The sequence below is a fragment of the Platichthys flesus genome, chromosome 11, assembly GCF_949316205.1.
Source record: "Platichthys flesus chromosome 11, fPlaFle2.1, whole genome shotgun sequence".
NCBI lineage: Eukaryota > Metazoa > Chordata > Actinopteri > Pleuronectiformes > Pleuronectidae > Platichthys > Platichthys flesus.
The window spans coordinates 23534853-23558003 of record NC_084955.1 but is presented as its reverse complement, the minus strand read 5'-3'; the positions used below and the strand labels follow the sequence as shown (position 1 = coordinate 23558003).

Here is a 23151-nt window from a genome sequence, read left to right as displayed (position 1 = left end):
CTCTATAAATTTGATCCCTGGGGGAAAACGTGCGAGCCCACAAAAACGACGGGGAACGATCAAAGTCGGAGAGCGGGCAGGCGGAGGGGGTGGGGTGGGGGGGGGACCACCGCGGTGCCGGCTGCCTTCCCATCGCACCTTCACACCTGCCGGGCGCCCGAGAGCGTATCAGCCCCTTATCGTCCAGCTCCAGCTCCGGGGCTTCTTAACCCCCTGAACCGAGTGGAAGCTTCGTGTCGGCTCGGCCTGATGTGTTCTCCCACGATGATATTTCACTCTGTGGATCGCTGGCAGCTCGCCGCCCCCCCCCCCCGGTGGAATGCAGAGATAATAGCGGTGGAGCTGGAGATGATTTTTTATGTAGGTGCTTAGTGCCAGCTCTTCAGGCTGAGTCGTAGTCCAAGTGACTCCTCCTTGTCCTCCGGTAAGAGACTCTGCAGTCGGGGGGGGGGGGGGGGTAACAACTCTCCCCTGCTCCTCCGGGTGTTTAAATTAAGTGAAATGTCAGCCGCTGCGTGATAACCGATGAACGCCGGGGTTTGAATCCAAAGGACAGTGACACATATTTGTTTCTCGCCTGTGTCTCAGAGGCCTGGTTCTCGGAGGGGAAATGAAAGGCCGGGGGGGGGGGGGGGGGGGGGGGGGTCTGCTTCTGCTTACTTGACGGTGTTGCCATGTGCTTTGGGGTTCTTTGAGGTGATAACAAAAATATGTCAGCCTTAACGGCCCCATCTGGTCGTCTTAAAGCAGAGAATACCGCTCAATTGGACAATGTGGTTCAGATTTGGGGCCTTTACGGTGAAACCGCCGGTCACAGAGAGTCGCTGGAGTTTTTAATGTAAACAAGGATGAAAGCGTTGGAGCCGGATCATAGGTACGAGGTTTGAGCTTCATCGAATCTGTCCCCTCCATGTTTAAGTTCATCCACTGGAGTCGGAGTCAGTTCAAAAATAAAAATAGCGTCCGTGCAAGTTGCTGCATTCGAGACCGCAAACGCTGAACAGATTGTCGCGATGCTGACGCAGCTTCGGTCGAGGAGACGAGGCGATGAGTCAGAGTTTGGGCCGCTTGCTGCCTCTCGCTGTGGTTTCCCAACTGATCTGAGGAGGCAACCAGTGGGTTACACATCCCCGTCAGATATGCAGAATATGCTAATCGAGCTGCTAATTCCAGAAATCTGTCAGTCTGTCTCTGAAGTGGAATTCAAATCTCAAAAACTGTTAATATCAGCTTCACACTGGGAACATTGTCCAGGGCCCAGGGAACTGCAGGGGACACACAACACATTCAGTATGAATAGATCCTTCTGATAAATAGTTTATATTCATTTCACCACATCGGAGTGACGTCCTGGCAACAGTATTCACAAAATCACTTCCTCCTCAGCCATTTCCCAACAAAAGTAAAAGCACAATGTTTTTTTTGTTGCTGCTTAATGCTTTTTATAACGAGCGGATTTAAATAGCTTTTATTTTGAAAGGTTGCAAACTGAAGATTGAGTTGATTGATGGACACACTTCTGGAATAGCCGACGTGCACACAACGACCAGCACACAAACAATAAAATAATAAATAATATCGTAGAAGTGTTTGAGGAGGACTCGCTCATAACAAGGACTTATTCTGAAGTAGCTCCGGAGCAGAAACACAAGACGAGAGAACAGGAGGGTCTAAAAACAGGCTCTGCACCGGGGGGGGGGGGGGGGAAACACTCAAGACCTCCTGCCAGACTTTCACTCCTCAAACCTCTGGTGTGCGGCGAAGGCAGATGTTCCTGACGGAGGTGACGAGTCTCCATTCCCTTCGTGATCCTCGTCAAAGCTCCGCACCACCAGGAAGAGAGTGAAAACCTGTGGTGTCGCGTTTCCACCTCCGTCAACTGGTCCTGGAGCCGAGAAATACCTGTGACGACTGCAGAGTCATTTGACCTCTAGAGGGAGTATGTGATTTTGACCTTTCACATGGTAGACACAAACCAGATGTGTGTGTGTGTGTGTTTCTTCTGGTTTTCCCCTCTTGCTCCAGCAGCCCGTCTCACTGGAGGCCTGAGTCTGACGTTAGTTAGCCGGAAAACTCGTTGTCGGTGTTTGCCAGCTGAGGATTAACTCGACCTGAGATCTGCCTCCAAGAAATGTTTACATCCTGTAACGATCCGCTCATTGCAAACACATGCACACTGGTAAATGTGCTGCTATTACGCCTAATGACCGCTGTTTCCAAGTTTCCCAGAGCCGAACATGCTCCATCTCTGACATCCATCCCTCAGTAATCTGCTCCACTGGGTGGGTGTGTGTGTCTGTGTGTGTGTGTGTTTGTGTGTGCATCAGCTCAGGCCTCGTGCTTTTCCATGTTTCACCGTCAAACCAGAACCAGCTGCAGCACGAAGGCAAGAAGTCTGCACCTGCACCAGCATTGTTTCCATAATGAAACTCACACCGGCCCCGGAGGGAGGAACTCGACAGTGTCTCTCTGCTCAGGTCGACCCGGGGATTTACGAGACTGACGAACTCCCAGGACTGAATCACGGGGGTTTGATGAGGCGGCCTGGGGCTAACGAGGCCGCGTGCCAGTGGTGCGAGGTCGTGCGACACACCCATGTTGTCTCCACTCGTTCTTCCCCCTGTGTAAATCTTTTCTCTCATGAGAAGTGTTTTTCTCCTCGTGATCCAACATTCATGTGTCCCCGGGTTGTGAGACCTCAAACTAGGGGGGGGGGGGGGGTCAGCCGTAAATCATTCACGCCACGAAGAGAGAGGAATGGCAGCCGCCTCGGAGTTGGGAGAAACTGGGGCTGAGAGGTTGTGGTTTTGAATTCCTGCTTTTTTCTGGCTGGGGGAACTCTAACGTGGAGAAAATCCAATAGCTGACGTTGTGTTGCAGCCTGAGCAAACGCACACAACCACAAAATGCATCTCATGAGCGAGAGCGGGGAAGCATTTAACAATACAAGCTTTTACTTTGGAAGGAAATATGTGTGAATGTGTATAAATGAATAAATGAGGAGCAGGGAGTGTGGATAGAACGCGTGCTGGCTCAGCGGAGTTTCATTTGCATCAAGTGACGCTAACGAAAACCAACATGAGTGAAAACTGGATCAGAAAGTTAGAGTCCCACGAGACCCCCGAGAGGGAACTCACAGGGAGGACGATGCATTCTCTGCATTGTTCACACTCAGACTTTGCAGGTGGCTCATGCATTTCATTTTTTTTTTCATCCGACTTCATCGATTCTGGAAAAATCCAATAGGTGGCCGTGCTCCTCGGGCTCTTCTCTCATTAACCACACGGCGTCGGCCTCGTTGGATATTCATGCTGGAATATTATGAGAAGATAAATCGTTTCATCTTAGTTTTTATTGAACCCTGTCGTGAGCGAGACCCTCCTCTCCGTCCTGCGGGTGGAGCCGACGCAGCTTTGAGAGAATGATGGATTAGAAATTAGCCGGCGAGGGAATTTGTGCAAAAACACGATCACACTCCGACCGCTTGAGTTTTCACTGAACCAACGTCGGGTCCTCCATTTGCAAGAAAGACTTTCAGGGGCCTAACGTTGCACTTTCCCAAAAGCTCGTTAAGACAAAGGCATTAAGTGTTGGAGCGGCCTTATCAAAAAGAAAGAAAAAAAGTTTTCATTGTGATTAATGAGAGTAATTTATATCCATAAACGGTGGATTTAAAGTTTTTGTCGACAACTTCACAGTGTCACTGCTGAGCTCAATCTCCTGTCAATCACAAAGTGTGGGTGGAACTGTTGAAGTCAACACAATCTGCACCTCTACAGATGACTCACATGTGTTGGTTTCTAATCACACTTTTGATTTCACTTGGAAACTCTTGGGACGTCTCAGCCGGCACAGGTTTTTAATATTTTTAGTTCAGTATCACAAATCCAGATGGTGCCAGAGTGGGCGACTGCCACCCCCCCCCCCCATGACCAGCTCTGTCATGAAACAGGACAAGTGTTGCCAGGGAACTGTTTAAACTTGTGAAGGTTTATTTCTGAACAAAAAGAATTACAAAATAAGACCAAACCATAATTTTGATTAGATCCGATCATATTTTTTGTTATAAATCAAACTAATTTGTATTTACTGGATCAATATGTATCAGAACCTGGGTTATTTTGATAATATGCTAACAGAAACATTTAATTAGGTCCAAATACCATGGATAGTCACGTATAAACAAACTATTTACCTAGTGTAGGTCATTTTATTCTGAAAATAAGAGGCTAGTATGTTTCCTGAAGAAACTGGGATCGATGGTTTTCTGATTTTAATTAAGATTAGTTTGTCTTCCAAAGTGAAAGGTGCTGAAAGGAATGTGGTGGTTGCAGGAGGGCAAGGTACGCTGGTACATCTCTATCTTTCATCTCAGCTGGACGGGGAACAGAGAGCGCGGCGGCCTAACGCCTCGAGGGAACTCTCCCAGTTCAATATTTCATCCTGATGGGGCCCGCTGGTGTGAGAGGGGTCAACGGTGAAGAGCGTGGGGGGGGACCTGGAGCGAACGTTCATACCTGGTGAAAGAAAAAAAGAAAACATCACCTCCGGGCGAGAGAAGTGCAGGGAGAAGGTCTGAGAGAGGGAAAGATGGAGGGAGGACTTGGAAGGAGGAGGAGCAGGAAGTAGGTTAAGAGGAGATCTGTGACCCTGGACAGCAGCTTTCTTCATATTTATAAATGTCTCTTCATCTTAATTCTACATAATTCCTCTCACTACGCGACCTTGCTTTAAAAATCCAAATAATAATGAGACTGTGAAGAATTTTAAAGCGTAAGGAAGATGTTTCCGTTATTCTGAGTTACACGTATAAACAGAAACACAAAAGCTGCATCAAAAAACACTTTCTAAGTCTTAAGACGTTTTCTGTCTCCACCCGAAGGAGAAGCAGATTAACAAGTATAATCATCGAGTGGAGACGGAAGATTCCCCCGAGGCTTTCAAAAGGAAGGACAGATTCACAGCTAAGTATTTACTTCAAGGTCTGAAAACTTTACTGAGGCGTTTGCGTCGTCCCTCGGTCGTTAGTCTCCGTGGATAAAGAGCGTGTGAATGTAAACGAATACATTTAGTAGAAGATCAATTAGATATTCAGAGTCAAAACCATTAGAAAATGAAAGAAGGATCTAAAAGTTTAAATCAGTTTTTATTAATTTAACTCTAAGTGCAGTTTGTGCGGTTTCCTTTTCCTCCTGTTCCGTCTATAACATCAGTCTTTATGAGTGTATGTGTCTGTTAGAGTCATTAGATCCATTACACTTCACCTAATTGCTCACTTTAGAATATAATTTCCAAATAAACGTCTCGTGTGGAGCCAGAAACCTCACGAAGGCTTCAGGGTGAATGTGTGAGTGTGAATTCAGCCTGAAGCAAAACATCCCTTCTGTTTGCTTTAATTCAACACACACACACACACACATATATAAATAAATATATATATATATATAAGATATCACGTTTTATCATATTAAAGAACTTTAACATTTACATACAGCTGGATTTGCTTGTACACAACAGGCAGAGGAATTCTCAACGCTTCACTTATTTCCTTCCTAATAATTTCTTGAAAGTTTCCTGGAGCCGACGACGTCGCTCGGTTCTAATTACCGGAAAAACCCAGAAACGAAAAACTCTGAAGACGTCCAGATGAATTTCCACGAGAGAGAAACGAGGCTGCGATTAAACCCAAGTGGAGCTTTATTTGTCATTGAGTCAGAACTGGAAACTTTACTCCGCTTTAATGCTGAGTTGTAGTCGTAGAGTTGTGCTACCTTAGAATTTGGGGATAACTGGAAAGTGCACGACTGCTCCAGAATAAACCACTTGCACCCAAACAAGGTTTCAACTAATTTAACTGTGAAATCATAATTTTCTATCACTTATAATGTCACATATGTGCTGCTACATTGTGTATATCATATTACATTTGTTATATTTTCATGTGATTTTAATAGTGGGACTCAAAGCTGATTATTTTATTCTATATTATAACTAATTGTTTCCAAATATACACTTTATTTCTCTGAAACATTTTAATAGTAAAGTAAAGTGTATAACTTTAACCTATCTGCCTCTTTTAAATCCATATCAGCAGGTTTACAGTACATGCTGATGAACTTGCTGAAGAAAGGAGCTTATCTCAGAGGAGTCATGTTCTATGTTGTGAACTTTACGAATGCAGCGACGTTAACTCGCCACGTGTCCAAGTCTCGGACTCATCTCACACATCAAGCTGTCAATCACCCGGAGCAGACTCTGGATTGTGGGACTGGTTTTCATTATCTCTGTGATCTGGTCTCTTGGCATGGGAGGACAGTGGACTTTTTTTTAGCCTGACATGATTGATAGCTTAATCACTGTCAAGTTTTCCTCTTTAACTTTAACATCACGAGAGCTGCTTTGAGAGAGAGGCGCCGTTTCATCCACACATCCTATAAATTCATACGTCGTTTAAACGAGTGGCTCTGACACACAGACCCTCCTGATGGTACGTGACAGAGAATCTTGTAAAACACAAGTCGGGAAGAATAACACCTTCTTAGTTTTAAAGGGTTTAGGTTTTTTCAAAGTCGTATTTTGACATTTTATTTTCCTCCCCACATTTCAAATGTTAATTTTACATATTTAATGAGGTAAACATGTCCTTTGTGTAAGTTTAAAGGACACATTTCTCTTTTAACTTCTTTTAACACCATTTTTCTAATGATGTGTTTAATAATATGTTTGACTTTTCTGACCTTTGACCTACTTAAAATATCACACACCGTCTTTGGAGACAATAATAGATTCAGATTGTATAGTCTGGATTTCAAATGTCCATCTTTCACACGGTGCAGGACCGTGTTTATGTTTCAGTCCATGTTGGAGGTTTATCCGTGCAGACTAAGGCGTCCATGCGCTGCTTCATCATATATAAACAGTATATAAACAGTATATAAACAGTATATAAACAGTATATAGGCTCCTCTCACAGGTCCACCACAGGTCACATCATTACAAACACAACGTTACTCTCTGAGGATTCATGAGCTCCTCACCAAATCCTATTTCCTCAACTTAGAAAACATCGATCTGATGTCTGAGCTTTGAATGTGGAGAAAAAACAATGGACGCTATAAACAGCATGTGGTGTATTTGTGTTTAAAAAGCAGCTTGACACCTCCTTCCAACACCAGCATATATATAGAGGAATGAGGAGCCGAGTGTTAGGTGTGACAGGCAGATCGATCATTTAAAACGTATCCACATGTAAGAGGAGGATTCACAGCTTGAGGTTAATATTAGAAGCTGCTGAAAATTACGTTAATTGGTTTATAAGTGATAAAGCAACTGTACAAACATTTTCACAGACTTTCAAAGTTCTCCTGAATTAAAAGAGGCGTTCATGTGAAAACAGTTTTTTCTGATTATTCCCACGCCGCGTGATCCGTCTCAAACAAACGCTGGCACGTAGGTTCAACGGTGGAATGATGGCGCGGAGGAAATGGGGGAAAATGTCACGTTACTGATTCTTCATTAAATCCCTTAATGGTGGAAAATGTACACACACATCATAATGGAATTTATATTCTATATCTATAACCAGAGACAAAAGGACGAGAAGACAAAGGACAGTTCAAGGTCATCACGTTGTTCCTCCTGATGTCTCACTGGTCACTCACCTCCCGGTTATATCATACACCTGAAACGCTCATTATCAGCCAATTACCCCCCCCCCCCAACTCCCTTTATTTCACATGCTAATTCCTGTCCTCCCCAACGTGACGGGGTCAGGTGGCCGAGGTAATTGGGAGACACATAGAGGGACGGATTAAACCTGACAGGTCATTCATCCCACTTTGGTTAACAGCAAGTGAGGCTGGCTGTGAGAGGAGCATTTACACCTCATTGTCTAGTCAATCACTCGCTTATATATACTGTATATACATATATGAAATGGATTTTGATAGACGTGTTTATTTTATAATATATCCCGTGGGCCTGAACAGACAGGATTCCTCGGGGCCTCCTGGGAGCACGTGAAGAGACGACCCAGTGTAAACACACATGTTTTAAATATAGCATATACATTCTATATAATAAATTATAACACGGCCATCTGTTGGATGTGATCTCTGGAAGCTCGGAGTAAAATAACACACAGCTTTTACAACACACGTCATTTTAGAGCCGACGCTACTGAGAATAAACCTGGTTTTTATCTGGTCGTTATTTTTCTGCTTTTCTTTTCTCTTCTAATCAGTTTAAAGTTTAAACAATTTTAAAAACAGGTTCAATTAAAAAAAAAAAAAAGAAATCAATTGTTCCCACTGCCATTGAATGCACTTATTGACTTTGGTGTGAATTGAATTTTAAACGAGTCTTTGATCCAGGTAAAAGTTTTGTGGTTGAAACATCGATAAAACAGATGAAGATGTTGGAAAATATCTGTTTCTTGACTGCTCCTCTTCATCGAGGAGTGAGTTTAATGGTTGTACTGGGTTTCTTGCCTTTGGCTCATAATGGTTTCAAGTTATGCTTCGATCGGGTCCCTGATCACATGATGCAGGATAACGAACACACGTCTGAACTTTCAAACTTACAGGTAAATAAACAACCATCAGTGCCTGTGTTTGTTCCAACAAATGAGAAAACGGGTTCTATATCTAGTTATTGGTATCGATCCATGTTCTGACTCTTTCACGCTGTAGAGGAGTGAAACCCGGAGCGACTCTGATCTCCCTGAAGAGTTCACACCATCAAATTAATCCTAAATATCACATAATTGATTCTTTGGTGTGTTTTAGATCCAGAGCTTTTCCATTAGGCTCCAAATCCGTCTGTCACACACATCACAGCCGGCTCAGGAGAGAGAGAGAGAGACAGAGAGAGAGAGAGAGAGAGTGTGTTTCTGTCCCTTTCTATCAGCCGCCTGCTGTATCACTCTTCCCGACTCGACCATCTCAGCTCATCACTGTCGTGTCCTGTCACATTAGCTCGTCCACGCTGAGTGAGGGAGCGGCGGCGGGCGGCCTCAGAGCTGAACCCTGAGACAGACGGGCCTTCTGAGGCCTGTCAGACAGAGTCGGGCAAACGACCTGCTTACTCTGCCTGGCTGTCGGCACGCCGCCGCCGGCGCCTCCGCCTGACGGAGACACATCCGTGGGACTCAAAGACGAATGAAAGAGAGCCGGCAGGAAGAAGGGAAATATTTTCTTGCATTTATCAGATGTTGATGTGTTTTCTAAGAAAACGGAAAAAGTAAAGTTCTAATGTTTTTCTCGTCTGAAGCCTTTAAAGTTTGCTTCAGATTTGACTTTATGGTCAAATCCCTCTGAAATGTTCTTACATAAGGAAAAGATGATGTAACAAGTCAGAGGAGGAAGAGAAAACTTAAAAGTTTAGAAACTGTTGAAGCCAGATAAACAAAAATCAAGATCTTTCTTAAAAATGGACAAGAACAAAGAAGCTTTTCACATTAAAGTAAGAAGTAAACATCAGTCTGAGGGTTTGAGTCCGTTTATAAGATCGTAGAGCGCCTGCTCAACGTGTTTGTCTCTGACATGTCCTCTGTTTGAGTGTTAAACATCTCATCTTCTGATGCTCTCTGACTGTCTGCAGCGTCTCTTTTGTCTGAGAGGCTCTTCTCCAGGCAGACAGCTCATCAGGATGATTGACAAGTGTCGATGCTGGAGCTCTAACAACTGAGGGACACACAAAAAAAATACACATCTCAGCTTTAGGAAGTGATTTGGGAGAAGACGCTGCTCTGTGCACCGCTGGCGGCTGGAGAGCGGTCACATGTGATGCTCTGTGGCGTGCGTGGGTGAAGGTAGTGTGTGTTTTTTCCTGTGGATATAAACGTGTGTCGCGGTACATTTGCCCCGGTGACATCCCCCCGTCCCCGGTAGGCACGGCCCATGTGGAGAGCGTGGCTCAGTGGGTGGCTGATGGGAGAGGAGCTCGGGGGGGAACACGTCCCCGGCGCTGCAGCTGCTCTGTGCAGACGAGGCCCTGAACACATGGTGTCTCCGTGCTAATGCTTCACGACAGGGGGATTTCTTAAAGATGCTCGGGAGGTCGATGGAATTTTGGCGCTGAATTGTGGGCGAATTAGCGACGCCGCCAAGAATAGCAAAGCGGAATCCAAACCCAGCCGGAGAATGTTCAATCCCTCTCTCGCCGCTTCATTCCCAGTGATTAATGACGTTTCCACGAATAAGAACTAATATGTGTCTTGTGATCATTTTGCAGAGATGGTGTCACGTGGTCCCATCTCTTCAGATTCTTCTCACAGCAGCGCGAGGGAGAGAAATAACATGTTCCCGTCCCGGTGCGTGTTTCTAGCAAGAGGTCATCCATTCTCTCGCGGGCCCAGATGTTTTTTAAACTGGCGTGAGCTTTCCAGAGCTCAGGCCCCAGTTTCCCATCAGGCTGTAGTGGTCCCGCCCCCCCCTTGCCGGCGAGCCAGGCCAACTCCATGTGTCATCCTCCTTTAGCTTCCAAAAAAATCTTGGGTGAGATTTGGAGTAGAAAAGGAGAGTGTTGCATAACGGGTTGTGTCTCTGCAGCTCAGCAGCCCTGTGTGTCAGGCCGGGGGCCAGCATCATGCAATTTCCTCCGTGTTGTCGGGAGGGGGGGGGGGGGGGGGGGGGGGTCGGGTTAGCGGCTGATCTCTCTGCGCATTCCGCTGCGTATCACCAGGTGCATCTCACTCGAAACATCGTTCTGCTCCTGCCTCCCTGACATTGCCTTCACACTCGCTGCAGAGCGTTTTGGTAAAGCCGATTCCGCACGGCGTGTAAATCCTCAGGAAACAGGGAACAGATGTGTTTAACGTGAGAGCGACGTGAACCCTGGGATCTGATCGCTGCGCCTCTCGTCCACTTTGAAAACGCTCGGCTCCAAACTGTTTATTCTACTAATGTGTTCCCAGTTAAAAGCTGATAATGGTAACCCTGCTGGTGTAGGTGTGTGAGGGTCAAACTGTTGAAGCTGTGAAAAGCTTTTATTAGCATGGTTTCCACTCCACTCTTCTTTCTGTGTATGTTAATGTGGTTTTTCAGGAGAACTGAAAATAGAGAAGCTCACTTTGTGACTCTGAATTCATGCTGCTGCTAAGTTGCATCTGAATCCCTCTCAGAGACAAAGTGAACTAATTACATCCAAATAATGATTTTAATGTTAATGTAGCTGTAAAGGCTCAAAACACACTGAGATATTATGACCTTGTAAACTTAATTTTATGAATTTCATGACAAATAGGGACTTATAACATATCCAGCATTCATTTGCAGTTAAGTTCACTATTTCCCTTCTTTACATACGTTTCCACAAACTCCTGAAAGAGCATCTTCAGGTTTAGCAGCTAAACGCTCCTCGATGTTTAGCAACTAGTCACTAACTTTGTTTGTCGTTGACCAGGGAGCATATTGTGACGCAGCGAGATGGAACCTGTGCAGTAAAAGGTGCATACGGCTGTAAAACAGAAACATCGAGCTGAAAGATTCTAAAACGCTCCATGAAACTGAGGCTAACCACGGAGTCAGCTGATTATTCTCTGTGGTCATTTGATCCATATCGTAATTAGAAGCTTTTACGTTTGCCTGTATTTAAAACTGACCGAGTGGTGGCTGACTGCAGAGTGGGTCACAAACCCGCCTCCTCCTCGTCAGCATACGGAAACTGAAAAGTGAAAGTACACATCAAATATGTTTTTCCAAATATGGTCACTTTTATGTCGTTCTTATCGAACTGAAACATGGTGATTGACAGCGGAGACACGCGATTGGTCGAGATTAAGGATAAGTGGGACGTCCCTCGAACGCTTCTGTGCAACTCTGGTGCAAGATGGCCGCCCTCGTGTCCAGAATGTTTTGGCTTCACTTTCGTACAACATGAGGATGTAGAGACGTGTCGTCCATCTTCATTTACAAGAATAAATCAACTTACAACATGAGGAGGAAGCCTTTGAACTTATTAGCCTGCACTTTGCATATCGGCCGATACAGAAAACAGATCGAATTGATTGATTGATTGATTGATTGATTGATTGATTGATTGATTGATTGATTGATGATTTGAAGTGATGACTTCTATCATTGTTGTAAGGCCGTACTCAGATTTAATATATCGCAAATGTCCAGACTGGCTTTTTTCCACAGTGTTTTTTGTTTTTGTTTCTGATGCCGATATCGAAAACCTCTCAAGTCCAAACGGTTAGCAGATTGCGGTTCGATCCCCGGCTGGGTCGTGTAGCTTGGTTGTAATACCCACAGATAATGATCCCACCACCCCCCCACCCCCCCCCCCCAGCAGCAGACCAGCTCTCTGTCTGTGTTTCCCCTGATATTCACACACCACAAGTGCTTCAGTGAATTTGCTGCCGAGCTGAAGCACGACGTGATTTTTCTCCAAACTCTTTTCACGTCGAGTGGCTCACGAGTGTCTGGAAACACCGGGCGAGTCCTCGCTGTAAACATAAACACCGGCTGATCCATGTGATCCATGCTACTGGAACCAATCTGTGAAAATTGGAACTGTTTGAAAACAACAGTTACATCACAGTTGGGATTTACGGTCCGAGGGAGAATCAGACGTGATACGAGACGGGAGGAAAGTCAAAGAGGAGAGAGAGTACTGACTGAGAAAGCATCTTTACATAAGTGGAGCTCCAGAGGAATAATAATGGGTTCTTTCTCCTCCAAACTGAACAATCTGCTTTTATTAAATTTTATTGGGAACACATAACTCCAGCAATTCATTACAATCTCTCTCTTTTCTGTCTCCGTCTCTGAATCTGAGCTGCGTCTCCCAACCCGAGCCTGGATCTGTCTCTGTGTCTCAGAAGTCTCAACCTGTTTCTGTGTTTTCACCTGAAACTCGTCTTTTCTGCCTCAGCCTCAAACTCAACCTGGATCTGTTTGAGCCTCTTTTGCCTCATGCACATCGCTGCTGCTACGTTGAGTGTTTGAGCTTTTAGTTTGAAACCTCTGGGCTGAAAGGACGATGTCTGGAAACAAAGACTTTTATGAATACGGTACGTTTGGTTTGGTTCTTATCGATTAGGACTTGAATACGAGGGATGAAGATAAAACCAGGAAAAGAACCATTGTTTTGAAAAGGACAATCTACTTCCTGTTTTCTCACAGGGGATTATTACTGATATGTAGCTTCAATGTGGACAGATGTGGTTTTAGTATATAAATGAAAGTGTGTTAGTATGAATGAAGCCTTTGTCTCACCCTGATCTTCTCTGTCTGCTTTGTCCTCTTGAGTCAGAACCAGATTTCTCTTCTTCCTCTTCCTCTCGTCACCCTAATAGCTCGAGTCCCAGGGTTTACCTTCTTCCTCTTCCTCACCTGATCCTGGCTCTGGCTCTGTCTCTCAGTAACAGTCTGTATCTGCTGAGATTCACTGAGATTTAGTTTTCCTCAGTCACCGCTCGCTGCTCCAGTCTGTTTGTCCTCACAGTGTCTTCCTGAGCGCAGATAGCTCGGTCCCTCTGGGTCGGCCTGGGGGGGGGGGGGGGGGGAGGGGGGGGGGTCCCGACACGGTTCCTGGCGCCTCTTATCAGATCCACGTGCCTCTTTATTGGAAACGTGTCAGTGATTGAACTCTGCAGCGAAGGACTGGATCTGAAACTGACTATTAAACTACACTCAATCAATAAATTACAGTGCATTAGAGAAAACAAGAATTTTACGTCTTTTGCTTTTACTCCAGAAATGAAAGTTTAATGGAGGAAATGTTTATATTTCCACTTTCTGCAAATCACTGCTCGTAAATCAACGCCGCTAATCATAAGAGATTTTAATTGCAAACCTGAATTAAAAGAGAATGAATCTGCAAAGCAAACAGCTGCCGATAAATTAACAGATTTATGAAAAACACGTTGCTTCCAAAGTTCCACTTGAATTTGCTCGCATCCATTTACAAGCTGTGGTTTGACTGATCTGAGAACAGCACAAAGACAGAAAGCAGTTTCTTTGAGCCGTCAGAAGCTGGTGACAGCTGATTCAGCAGCGTCCACGTCATCAGATAGACACGTCACTTCACATGACAGATCCGAGGATGAGACCTTTCATTTACAGTTTTCTCTTTCTTGTTCTGTCCTCTCATCTTCCCCTTGAATCTCCCCTCGTGTCTGCAGTGGGAGGGACGGGGGGGGGGGGGGGACACGTGGTTGCAGTTAAGGGACTTGGGATGAACCCACACTGTAAACACGCAGAGCGGTTGTCAGTCAGCCTATGTACCGCAAAGTTTAATAAATTGTATAAAAATAAATCTATTTTGTCTTGAAATGGACTAGTAATCGATCAAAATCACAAAAATCACGGTAACATGATTATTAAAGCTCAAACTATTTCATTTTCCGGGGCCAATATTGAGTAAAACCTTTCTGTTACCAATATAGAAACCTGCCAACATGGAAATAAAAGAATTTAAAAAAACCTTGGGAAAGATGTTATGAATTTGATTTGACAAATGAATGTAATTGAAGCTCGATATTTACAAGAAAGAATGAAGAATAAATAAAATCAAATCAAATCACAAATACAGAGGAATTTGAAATTTAATTTAAGAAAATAAACGAAAGCATTTATCTAAACATAAATCTGCATCTTTCCTTCATTGTTTATCCTGTATCCAACAAACGATTGAGCCATGTGTGCATGAACGGCCTATATTACTTGAACCCTATACCAGCCATCAATAAACTAGTCGTGCTCCAATAATTATAATTAGGTCATAATTACTTCGGGTTTCTATTTCTTTTCATTTACATAGCCCAGTCTCTCTCACCCTCCTCTTCTTGTTCTCCTGAAAACCCCCAAAGTAACGAGACCAGCTCGGCTTCAGTCAAACCTCGTCCACAGGAAGCGACAGGAGAACCTCGGTATGCCCCCCCCCCCCCCCCCCCCCGCTGCCGAGCCTGTCATCCTCCCACACGGCGCCGCCACCTTCCATCTTCCACCGGCCAAGTGCTGCCTGTCGAGCCTTTTCTCAGGGAGGCAGATGTGTTCTCTCCTCACAGCTGTGTCCCCAAAGACACAACAAACAGACACACACATACACAAACACACACACACACACATCAAGCAGCAAAGTTAGTGTCCTAAAGGTGAAAGTGTCGTATAGGTGCCCACTCACTTGATGCACTGTGGGAATGCACGTACACAGCTTTGCATATATATATATATATATATATATGGATATTGCCACAGTATATATATATATATATATATAGTATATCAGGGCCGTTAATATTAGCAAAAACAATATTTTCACGATATTTAGTACTAAATTAGTACTTACTCAAATTTCTTAGAGTAAGAAAATCAATAAATTCATCATTATTAATAATAATAACGAAGCGATCTTTAATGTTGTTCAGTGTGTTTTTTGACAAATGATTTTTGAGGTGTTGCATTTCAATCCTGAATTATTCTAATGCTACCACAATATTAATAATATACTCTCCTTCAAAATCGGATATTGCCACAGTATGTTTGTTTGTTTTGTTTTATTAAGTGCTGTTGCAGAATCCCTAGATATAAAGTGATATATTCAACATATTGGTCATGTGACAACAGAAGCAGCTCTGTGATTTGTCGGCTGATGTCAGGTTGCGGCTGCACAGACGACAGTAGTTGGGATGAAGTAATTCAGTTTTAGCTTCTTCTGGGGACTTGTGATGAAAAGACACAACAGCACCAGTGGCGTCCTTCAAGTGTTCACTGGTGGGATCGAGCCCGGGACCACCACAGTAACATCCTGGTGTTAAAAGACGCCTGCGCTCAGCACACGGGGAATTCATTCCTGCTCGTCTTGTGTTAATGTCTGAGTTACGATAAGACGGGCGTCTGGTTTTATAAGAAGCTGCTTTCTCTTTACAGCCGCTGACTGATGGAGGAGCTGATTTACAGCTCAGCTTTAGCACTGTTTTAATTGGCCTCTCTCTCTCTCTCTCTCTCTTTCTCTCCCTCTCTCCGTCCTCCAGATGGACCCGGTGCAGAAAGCCGTCCTCCATCACACCCTCGGCCTCCCGCCCACCGCCAAGAGGAGGCACGTCTCCTGCAGCGTCTGCCAGCTGAGGTTTAACTCGCAGGTGAGACACTTTCCTACAGGGCTCGAGTTGAAAAGTCACACATAGTCACGCACAAACCAGAAATACATCACGACAACGTGGCAACCTCAAAAAGAAATGTGTTTTATAAGAGCAGGAAAGAAGGAAAAGAAAGATATAACAATACTGATGTAACCCTTATCCAAACTGAAATATGTCCCTGCCCCTCAAAGGATGAATCAAACTGACTTTGATGATCCATTGAATTCATCAAGGAAACTTTTCAATTTGTCTAATAGCAATAGCAAAAAAAACATTAATCTATATTACATTTAAAGTGCATTGAGTTGCCATCGCCAAGAAAATAGTTATATAAAAACAGTGGAATCCAAAGAGGAACCATCCACACAGACAAAAAACAAGTTCCTTCCTCCATAATTACAACTTAAAGAAGTTCAGTTTTCAAACAACTTCCTCAAATGGTGGCAGTTGTTTCATATTTAATATTTTAAGATGCAAAGATTATTGATTCATATTCCTGGCACCGGAGAAACTAAAGCCACAGAAAACCATGTTGATGTTGAACAAGCACAAATGGTTGAGGCCGCTCTCTGTAGTGATCAAAGCCCACGGACGAGTTCTTCTTCACTAACTCATCGTGTGTTTCTGGAGCTTCAAACCGCTCTGTTAATCAAAAGAGGATGTTTATTGATTCTGGTGACACGTGTCTGCTCTCAGTCGTGATTCAGCTTCGGAGGCAGTGCTGTGAGTTCACACCCTGAAACTGACACGAGGTCAGTGTGATGGAGAAAACTGGTTGACGTGAGGCCGACCGGTCAGAGTGCGTGAAACACCTGGTGGAGGAGATTGGGTTTTTCTCCGAGAGGAAAACAGACGGAGACATTTCAGCATCACGGAGAAAACAAAGAGTGACCTGGAGGTTTGATTGGAGGGGAATGATCACGTGACAGCAGATGATCATGAACCCGCCGGCCTCGGGGACCTGGGAGTGAATGGATCTTTATCTCCACGGGTCACACCCCAGGGGGGCGGGGCTTGGATGTGTATAAATGACTGATTGTTTCCTGTGCGAGAAAAATGAAATGTAAAAGAGATCAGGCAGCAATCTGCAGAACTCCATTCAAAGTGAAATGAGGTGTGATTATCTTAACAATGATGGAACAGCGGGGGGGGGGGGGTCTGTTGAGCTGCTCAACAGCGACGTGTCTTTTATAATGTGAGAGCCTTTTAGGTTGAGTTCTTTTGTTGTTTGTTGGTTTTGCAAACATACACAAAACAAGAGGCTTTGGAACTGAACCGAGAAGCACGAGGGAAATCCAAAATCAACAAGCTGAGATTTACTTCTGTGGCTATTATTAGAATAAAAGTCTTTCTACTACTTGTCCACTTTCAGTTTGTGCAATGTGGTGCAGCAGCTTCACATACAAATCCAGATCTACACGATTTAAAAGTGGTTTAACAAACGGTTGTCGGAGGTTGAGCTGCTCTCAGATCTGAACCTTAAATATAAAAAGTGCACTTTCTGCGAATGGACACAGATGTTCAGTCAAAGGTTTCGGTGAGATTCAAGAGCTTTTGGGGATAATGGCCAACACCAGTGTGGATGTGCAGTTAAAGAAACACCACTGAGGTTTCCACAGCAGAATTACACATCAGGTCCGACCTCCTGCTGCTCTCTGGACCCCCCCCCCCCCCCCTCACCTTGAACACCTCAACGACTCTGACCTCATGATCTCCTCCAGACACATTTTCCAGAGTCCACGTCTGAAAGCAGTGTAGTTAGGCTCCACCCCCCCCCCCCCCCGCGACGACAGGAAGGAGATAAGGGTAACAAACCCGACAACGGTTCACACAATACGAGCTGATGAAATGAATTAATAACTCGGATGGGTTTTTGTTTTCCCTCGCAGCTCATTTCCATAATGTTTTGAGAGTCATTTAAAAACTAAAAATCTGGCAAAGAAAATCCCTGCCCCTGCTGCGTGTGGTTAAATCTGAAGCGTCCCCGAGCAGCGGCGCCATCGCGCTTTCATTAGAGGAGTAATCAATCAATTTCCAACAATGAATTTGTCAGTTATTACTCATCGTGAGGTTATTATGGTCTGCACGGTGGAATCCATCTCGGTGGATGTGCTGCTGTAGATCAGCTGCTCATTCTGACGCTTTGTTAGAGACAGAGAGAGGCTGCGTTGAGCTGTCAATCAACAGGTGGGGGAGATTGGAGGTCTTTAATACCCTGAGGGGCTTCAGGGTTTATATCTCCCCCCCCCCAAGGGACTGTTGATCATAATGTGAAACCTCAGCTTGGACAGAGAGATGATGCAGAGCGTAAACAACAAATACTGATCCAGTCTCAAGGCCCGGAGGTCTGAGAGAGACAAGAGAGGTTCTGTTGTTAAGAGATGTTTCTGCTTCAGAGGACTCGGGCTTGTTCGTGAGTCAGGATCTCCAACCGGTCTGGGGTCTGTAATGTGAATCCTCTGGGCCACTCTTCTTTTCCTGTTTACATCTAATGCATTTACACAGCTTCCTTCGTTTCTTCAGCTTTACTCACGTCCTTTTGAATTAAACCTGTTTTTGAAACACAGGGTTTTTACTAATTGATTAATTCAGAAGGGGGATTTTCTTCAAGTAGAATCAGTTCCAGAGCCCAGAAGCTCCGGAGGTGGAACATACTGAGGTTTCAGAGATCATGCAGACACGCACGTCATTGGTCAAATTACTTACAGACTTACAAACTAAACAAAAAATGATAAACTATTATAAAAAGTCAATATAAAATGTAGAAAACGAAGTAAAAGCACTGTTTCCTGTGTTTTCTTATGTTGCTTGAACGTTTCATGATCTTGACTAAGAGACGTTTACACATTTTCAGTATTTTAACAATTTAAACTTCAGTTTGTTTTACAAAACGTTGTCATTTTTAAAATGAAAATACAAAACCCAACATAGAAAATTACAATCTTAAGAAAGACCGGATATGAAGAAGATATTTTTGACCTCCGCCAAGGAGGTTGTGATTTCACCCGTCTGTCTGCCTGACTGTTAATTTCAAACAGGATTACATTAAATCACTGGGAGGAGTTGAATGAAACTTGAGTCAGCAAAGACTCCCTTGAATTTTGGTGCAGATCCAGAGCGGGGGTAGGGAGGGGGGGGGGATCCAGGAGTTGTTTGTCACTCTCTTTAACATTGTGAGATTGTATTTTTTTAACAATTGAATTGTTATCCTAGGGAATAATTCACGGTTCTTGATGAACACAATATATTTAGGGATGTGATATCTTTAAATTTAAAATGCTACTTTGTATAAATATTGGAAAAGAGTGAGTAAATAAGAAGTAAACAGTGAGTATATATATACTGGTTTTTCTATTTTTTATTGCTTTTCCTATGTATGTTGTATTTATTGTGTTTTTATCTTTCTATGTTGATTGTATGTACCAATAACCAGAGCAAATTCCTTGTAGGTGTAATTGGCAATAAAATACTTCTGATTCTGATTCTGAAATGTGTTGCAGCTTGATAGAGTTCAATGCTCTTGTTTCCTGCTCCTCACACCTGAGGAATCCTTTACCTGCTAAAGTGAATTCCTCTGGTATCTGATTTGATAAGAGACTTCATCTATCATATATCTTAGAACTTGGTTTACGATCTCACAGCCGTGCATACACAGCATCCGGAGGTGTGTCATTGGACGCCCTCAGAAACTGGCAGAGCAACCTTTCCGTCCCTCTAAGGTCAGTTTTCATTGTTCTCTGCTTTCAACGGCCAGGCCCCTCGTCCACTTAGCATGACCCCTGTTAAAGTGAATGACTTAAAAGTCCCCACCCACTCGGGTCCCTCCTTAAAATCAAGCACCAAGTCGTCCAGTGGCTCAGAACCGACAGGAGATTGAACCATGACGGTCAACAAGATCATCAAGTTCTTGCTCTTCACCTTCAACTTTGTGTTTTTCGTGGGTGGAATCACTATTCTCAGCTTCTCCGTACACGCGAGGGGAAACCGGGTCGACTACCAGATCACAGACGACGTTCTCCCGGCCATCAACCTCCTGGTGTTCGTCGGTGCCGTGACCATGATCCTGGGCTTCCTGGGCTGCTGTGGAGCCGTGAGAGAGGACCGCTGCCTGCTGACTCTCTTCTTCGTGGGCCTGCTCGCCCTGCTCTTCATGATGCTGGCCGTGGGCGTGTTGGGAGCCTTATCCAGGACCGAGGCCGCCCAGGAGGTGGTGAAGGAGCACCTGAAGGAGCTGCTCCCGCTGAGCGGAGCGCCCAAGGACGTGCAGGAGTCGTTTCAGCAGCTGGAGAGGAACGGCTTCTGCTGTGGATTCTTTGTCGGACCTCTCGACTGGGGAAACTCGACAGTTGTGCCCGACTCCTGTAACTGCTCGGACACCTCCAGGAGCTGCACGGCTCTTGGAGGACGTCAGGTTTACGCCACACCGTGTATGAGGTACCTCATGACGTGGTATGACAGGTTGTCTCACACCCTCATCGCGGTGGCGTGTGGATTTGGCAGCTTGATGATCCTGGGCATGGTTTTCTCATCAGTGGTTTGCTTCCAGGTCTGTGTTAAGAAGGGCAGCGTCGTTTAGAGCGTTGGTCAGAAGACCTGAAGTTCACAGGAGCTGAGTGAAGGACACACCATCATGCTCCTGAGCTGAGCCTCACTGTACATTTTACCTTGTTTTTCTACCCATTGTTTACATATTTTGTCGATTTTAATTGTACAATAAAACTTTACTTGTGTATTTCTATTTTGTGGCTGTTTTCTTTACTTCTAATATACAACAATTCCGAGGGAATATATTATCATTACTTATTTAACTAAGAAAAGAGTTGTGAATGTGTCTGCATGTCTGGAAGCGGCTCCTGTTCGACCTGCACAAATCAGGTTCCTTCCCATGATACCTAATATCATCCCCAACCCCCCCCACTCACTCACACACACAGACACACACTCATCAGGGGCTCTACCATCGGGTGTTGTGGGTTAAAACAATGACCAGAGGCCCTTTGATGTGCCATGAGTTTGTGCCCTGGTCGTAGTTTATTCACAGGAATGTGCACCGGAGGGTATTTTGCATATGAGTGGGAGTGAAGTCGTAACAACTGGGTCCTTACCAGCTGAATAACCCAGTAGAAAGTCTTTTACTGGTGCCTTCGATTTATGTTTCCCCCGAGGACACTGTCTCTATGCATCCTGTATCCTTCTGATACAACCGTCAGCTCGGTAAAGTGAATATGGGTCGTTAAGATTTATGACAGACTGAAACTGGTGCAGTAACACAAATGTAGGTGACGACACTAATACTCTGATTAAAGTGACAGAACTATTCCTCCAGAAAGAAAAGGAGAAGCTGGCTCCTCCTCCTTTTACACCTACTGTTAGGCTTTAGATTAATATTCAAGTATTGATGCCACTCAGAACTCACACCTTCACCAATTATAGTCTCATTTACCAAATTCCTGATAAGACCCATGGATTTTTTTTAGGCAAATTTATGAAAATGTCAAAAAATCTCTAATCTAAAATGTTGAATGAACGAATTTGAGCACCAGTAAATATATTGTTTGGTATGAAGTAATGAAAACATGATTTTTTATTTATTTTATGGCTTAAATCTGAATTTACCATTTACCCATCAAGCAGTACTAGGAAAGTCCTCAATGAAAACACATTTTCACATTCCTGTCTGACGTGCTAATAGCTGATCTCCATAACAACTTAAGATAGGTTCAGTATATGACTGTTAACTGAATTAATTAGATGGCCAAAGGTGTTAATTAAATGTTCATCTCAATACATACACACCTTCAACCTGCATCGATTGTGTGAAAGCTTCAGTTTCTCCATCTCGAGGAGCATTTCCTCTTTTGGTTGAAAGTAGATGATCTGAAATGGAGGACGAAACGCCAGGAGGCAGAGATGTTGATGTATTAAGTGAAGGGGGATAAAATGATGGAGGACATAAAAAATAATGTCCAGGAGCCGCTGGGACTGGCTGGCTCCAGGTCAGCTGGCCAGCAGGTTAGCACTTCTCTCATCGGCCACAGCAGCTCACAAACAAGCCGGAGAGTCGGCACTGTTAAAAACAAAAAGCTTCTAGAACGAAGAACCGTGCAAAGACGCACAATACAGATATATATATATACGGGTGGAACAACCTGGTGGTACTGCAGTGAACTTCCTGAACTTGAAAGTCATCCAGTAGAACGAACAACCCCCCCCCCCCTCCCCCCAAGACCCAACTGTCCAACTCCAATCATGTCCCACAGCCGACACCCTGTCCACACCAGGTGTGGAGTGAGTCACATCCTGTTTACCCTGCTCCTCTGGACCATGTGGTGTTCCTTCTCTTTTGGGTACTTGTTATGCTGAGTACTTGTTATGCTGAGTACTTGTACATCCTGTCTTCTTGTTTGTTTACACCGGGCATTAGAGAGAAACAGACTTTCATGCCTGTACATTTCTTAGAATTGTTTCTTTACTGGTACCATGGTGTCTCAGCTACAAGTTTAAGATTGCTAGATATGGATTTTGATTTGGATGGACACCAAATAGCCCTCACTCCTCAATATCTATTGCTTAATCTCGGGTAAGGGATTAAACAATAGAGGATAAAAAAAAATTTATGTGGGAAAGAAGCTCTATGATTCAAAGAGTTGAAATCTTCTAAAATGTGTTTGTTGTGAAGAGAGAAATGAAACAGACACGTTTTCTTTTCCTTCTTAGTAAAACTAAACATCTTTAACTTCTTCTGACACTCGTTCTGGTTCATGATTCTCGTTCAGAGGCGTTTTCTTTTTCGATGACCTTTCGTTTTCAGACAGACTCTCAATCTGAGCCCCCCCCCCCCACCAGCTTGGTGAGAACCTGGTTGCAAAACAAATGATTTCCTTTTCCGTGTTTTAATCACGCCTGTGTCAGACTTAGGGGGTTTGGGCAATTCCTCCCCCGCGACTGCGCTGATGAAAGATGAATTATTGCCGTGGTCACGTTCGGCAGCCGTCACACATCACCGGGTCGTCGTGGAGGAGAACTCCATCATGTCTGTGGGACCTGCAGGGTGATGGATG

At 44.3% G+C, this 23151-nt stretch overlaps 2 protein-coding genes across 2 annotated transcripts in view; both read left to right on the top strand.

Annotated features, from left to right (window-relative positions):
* znf385d (zinc finger protein 385D) overlaps positions 1–23151 on the top strand; it is a 63996-nt gene that overhangs the window by 18749 nt on the left and 22096 nt on the right. The window contains exon 3 of the mRNA XM_062399330.1: positions 15983–16090. Coding sequence (XP_062255314.1) covers positions 15983–16090 — 108 coding nt within the window. The remainder of the gene's footprint in view (positions 1–15982; positions 16091–23151) is intronic.
* Positions 19971–20666, top strand: LOC133964977 (tetraspanin-8-like). The gene has a single exon (XM_062399332.1). The coding sequence runs from the start codon at positions 19971–19973 to the stop codon at positions 20664–20666; it is 696 nt and encodes a 231-aa protein (XP_062255316.1).

Coding starts and splice junctions, on each gene's coding strand:
- LOC133964977 (XM_062399332.1), top strand. CDS start 19,971: ATGACGGTCAACAAGATCATCAAGTTCTTGCTCTTCACCTTCAACTTT.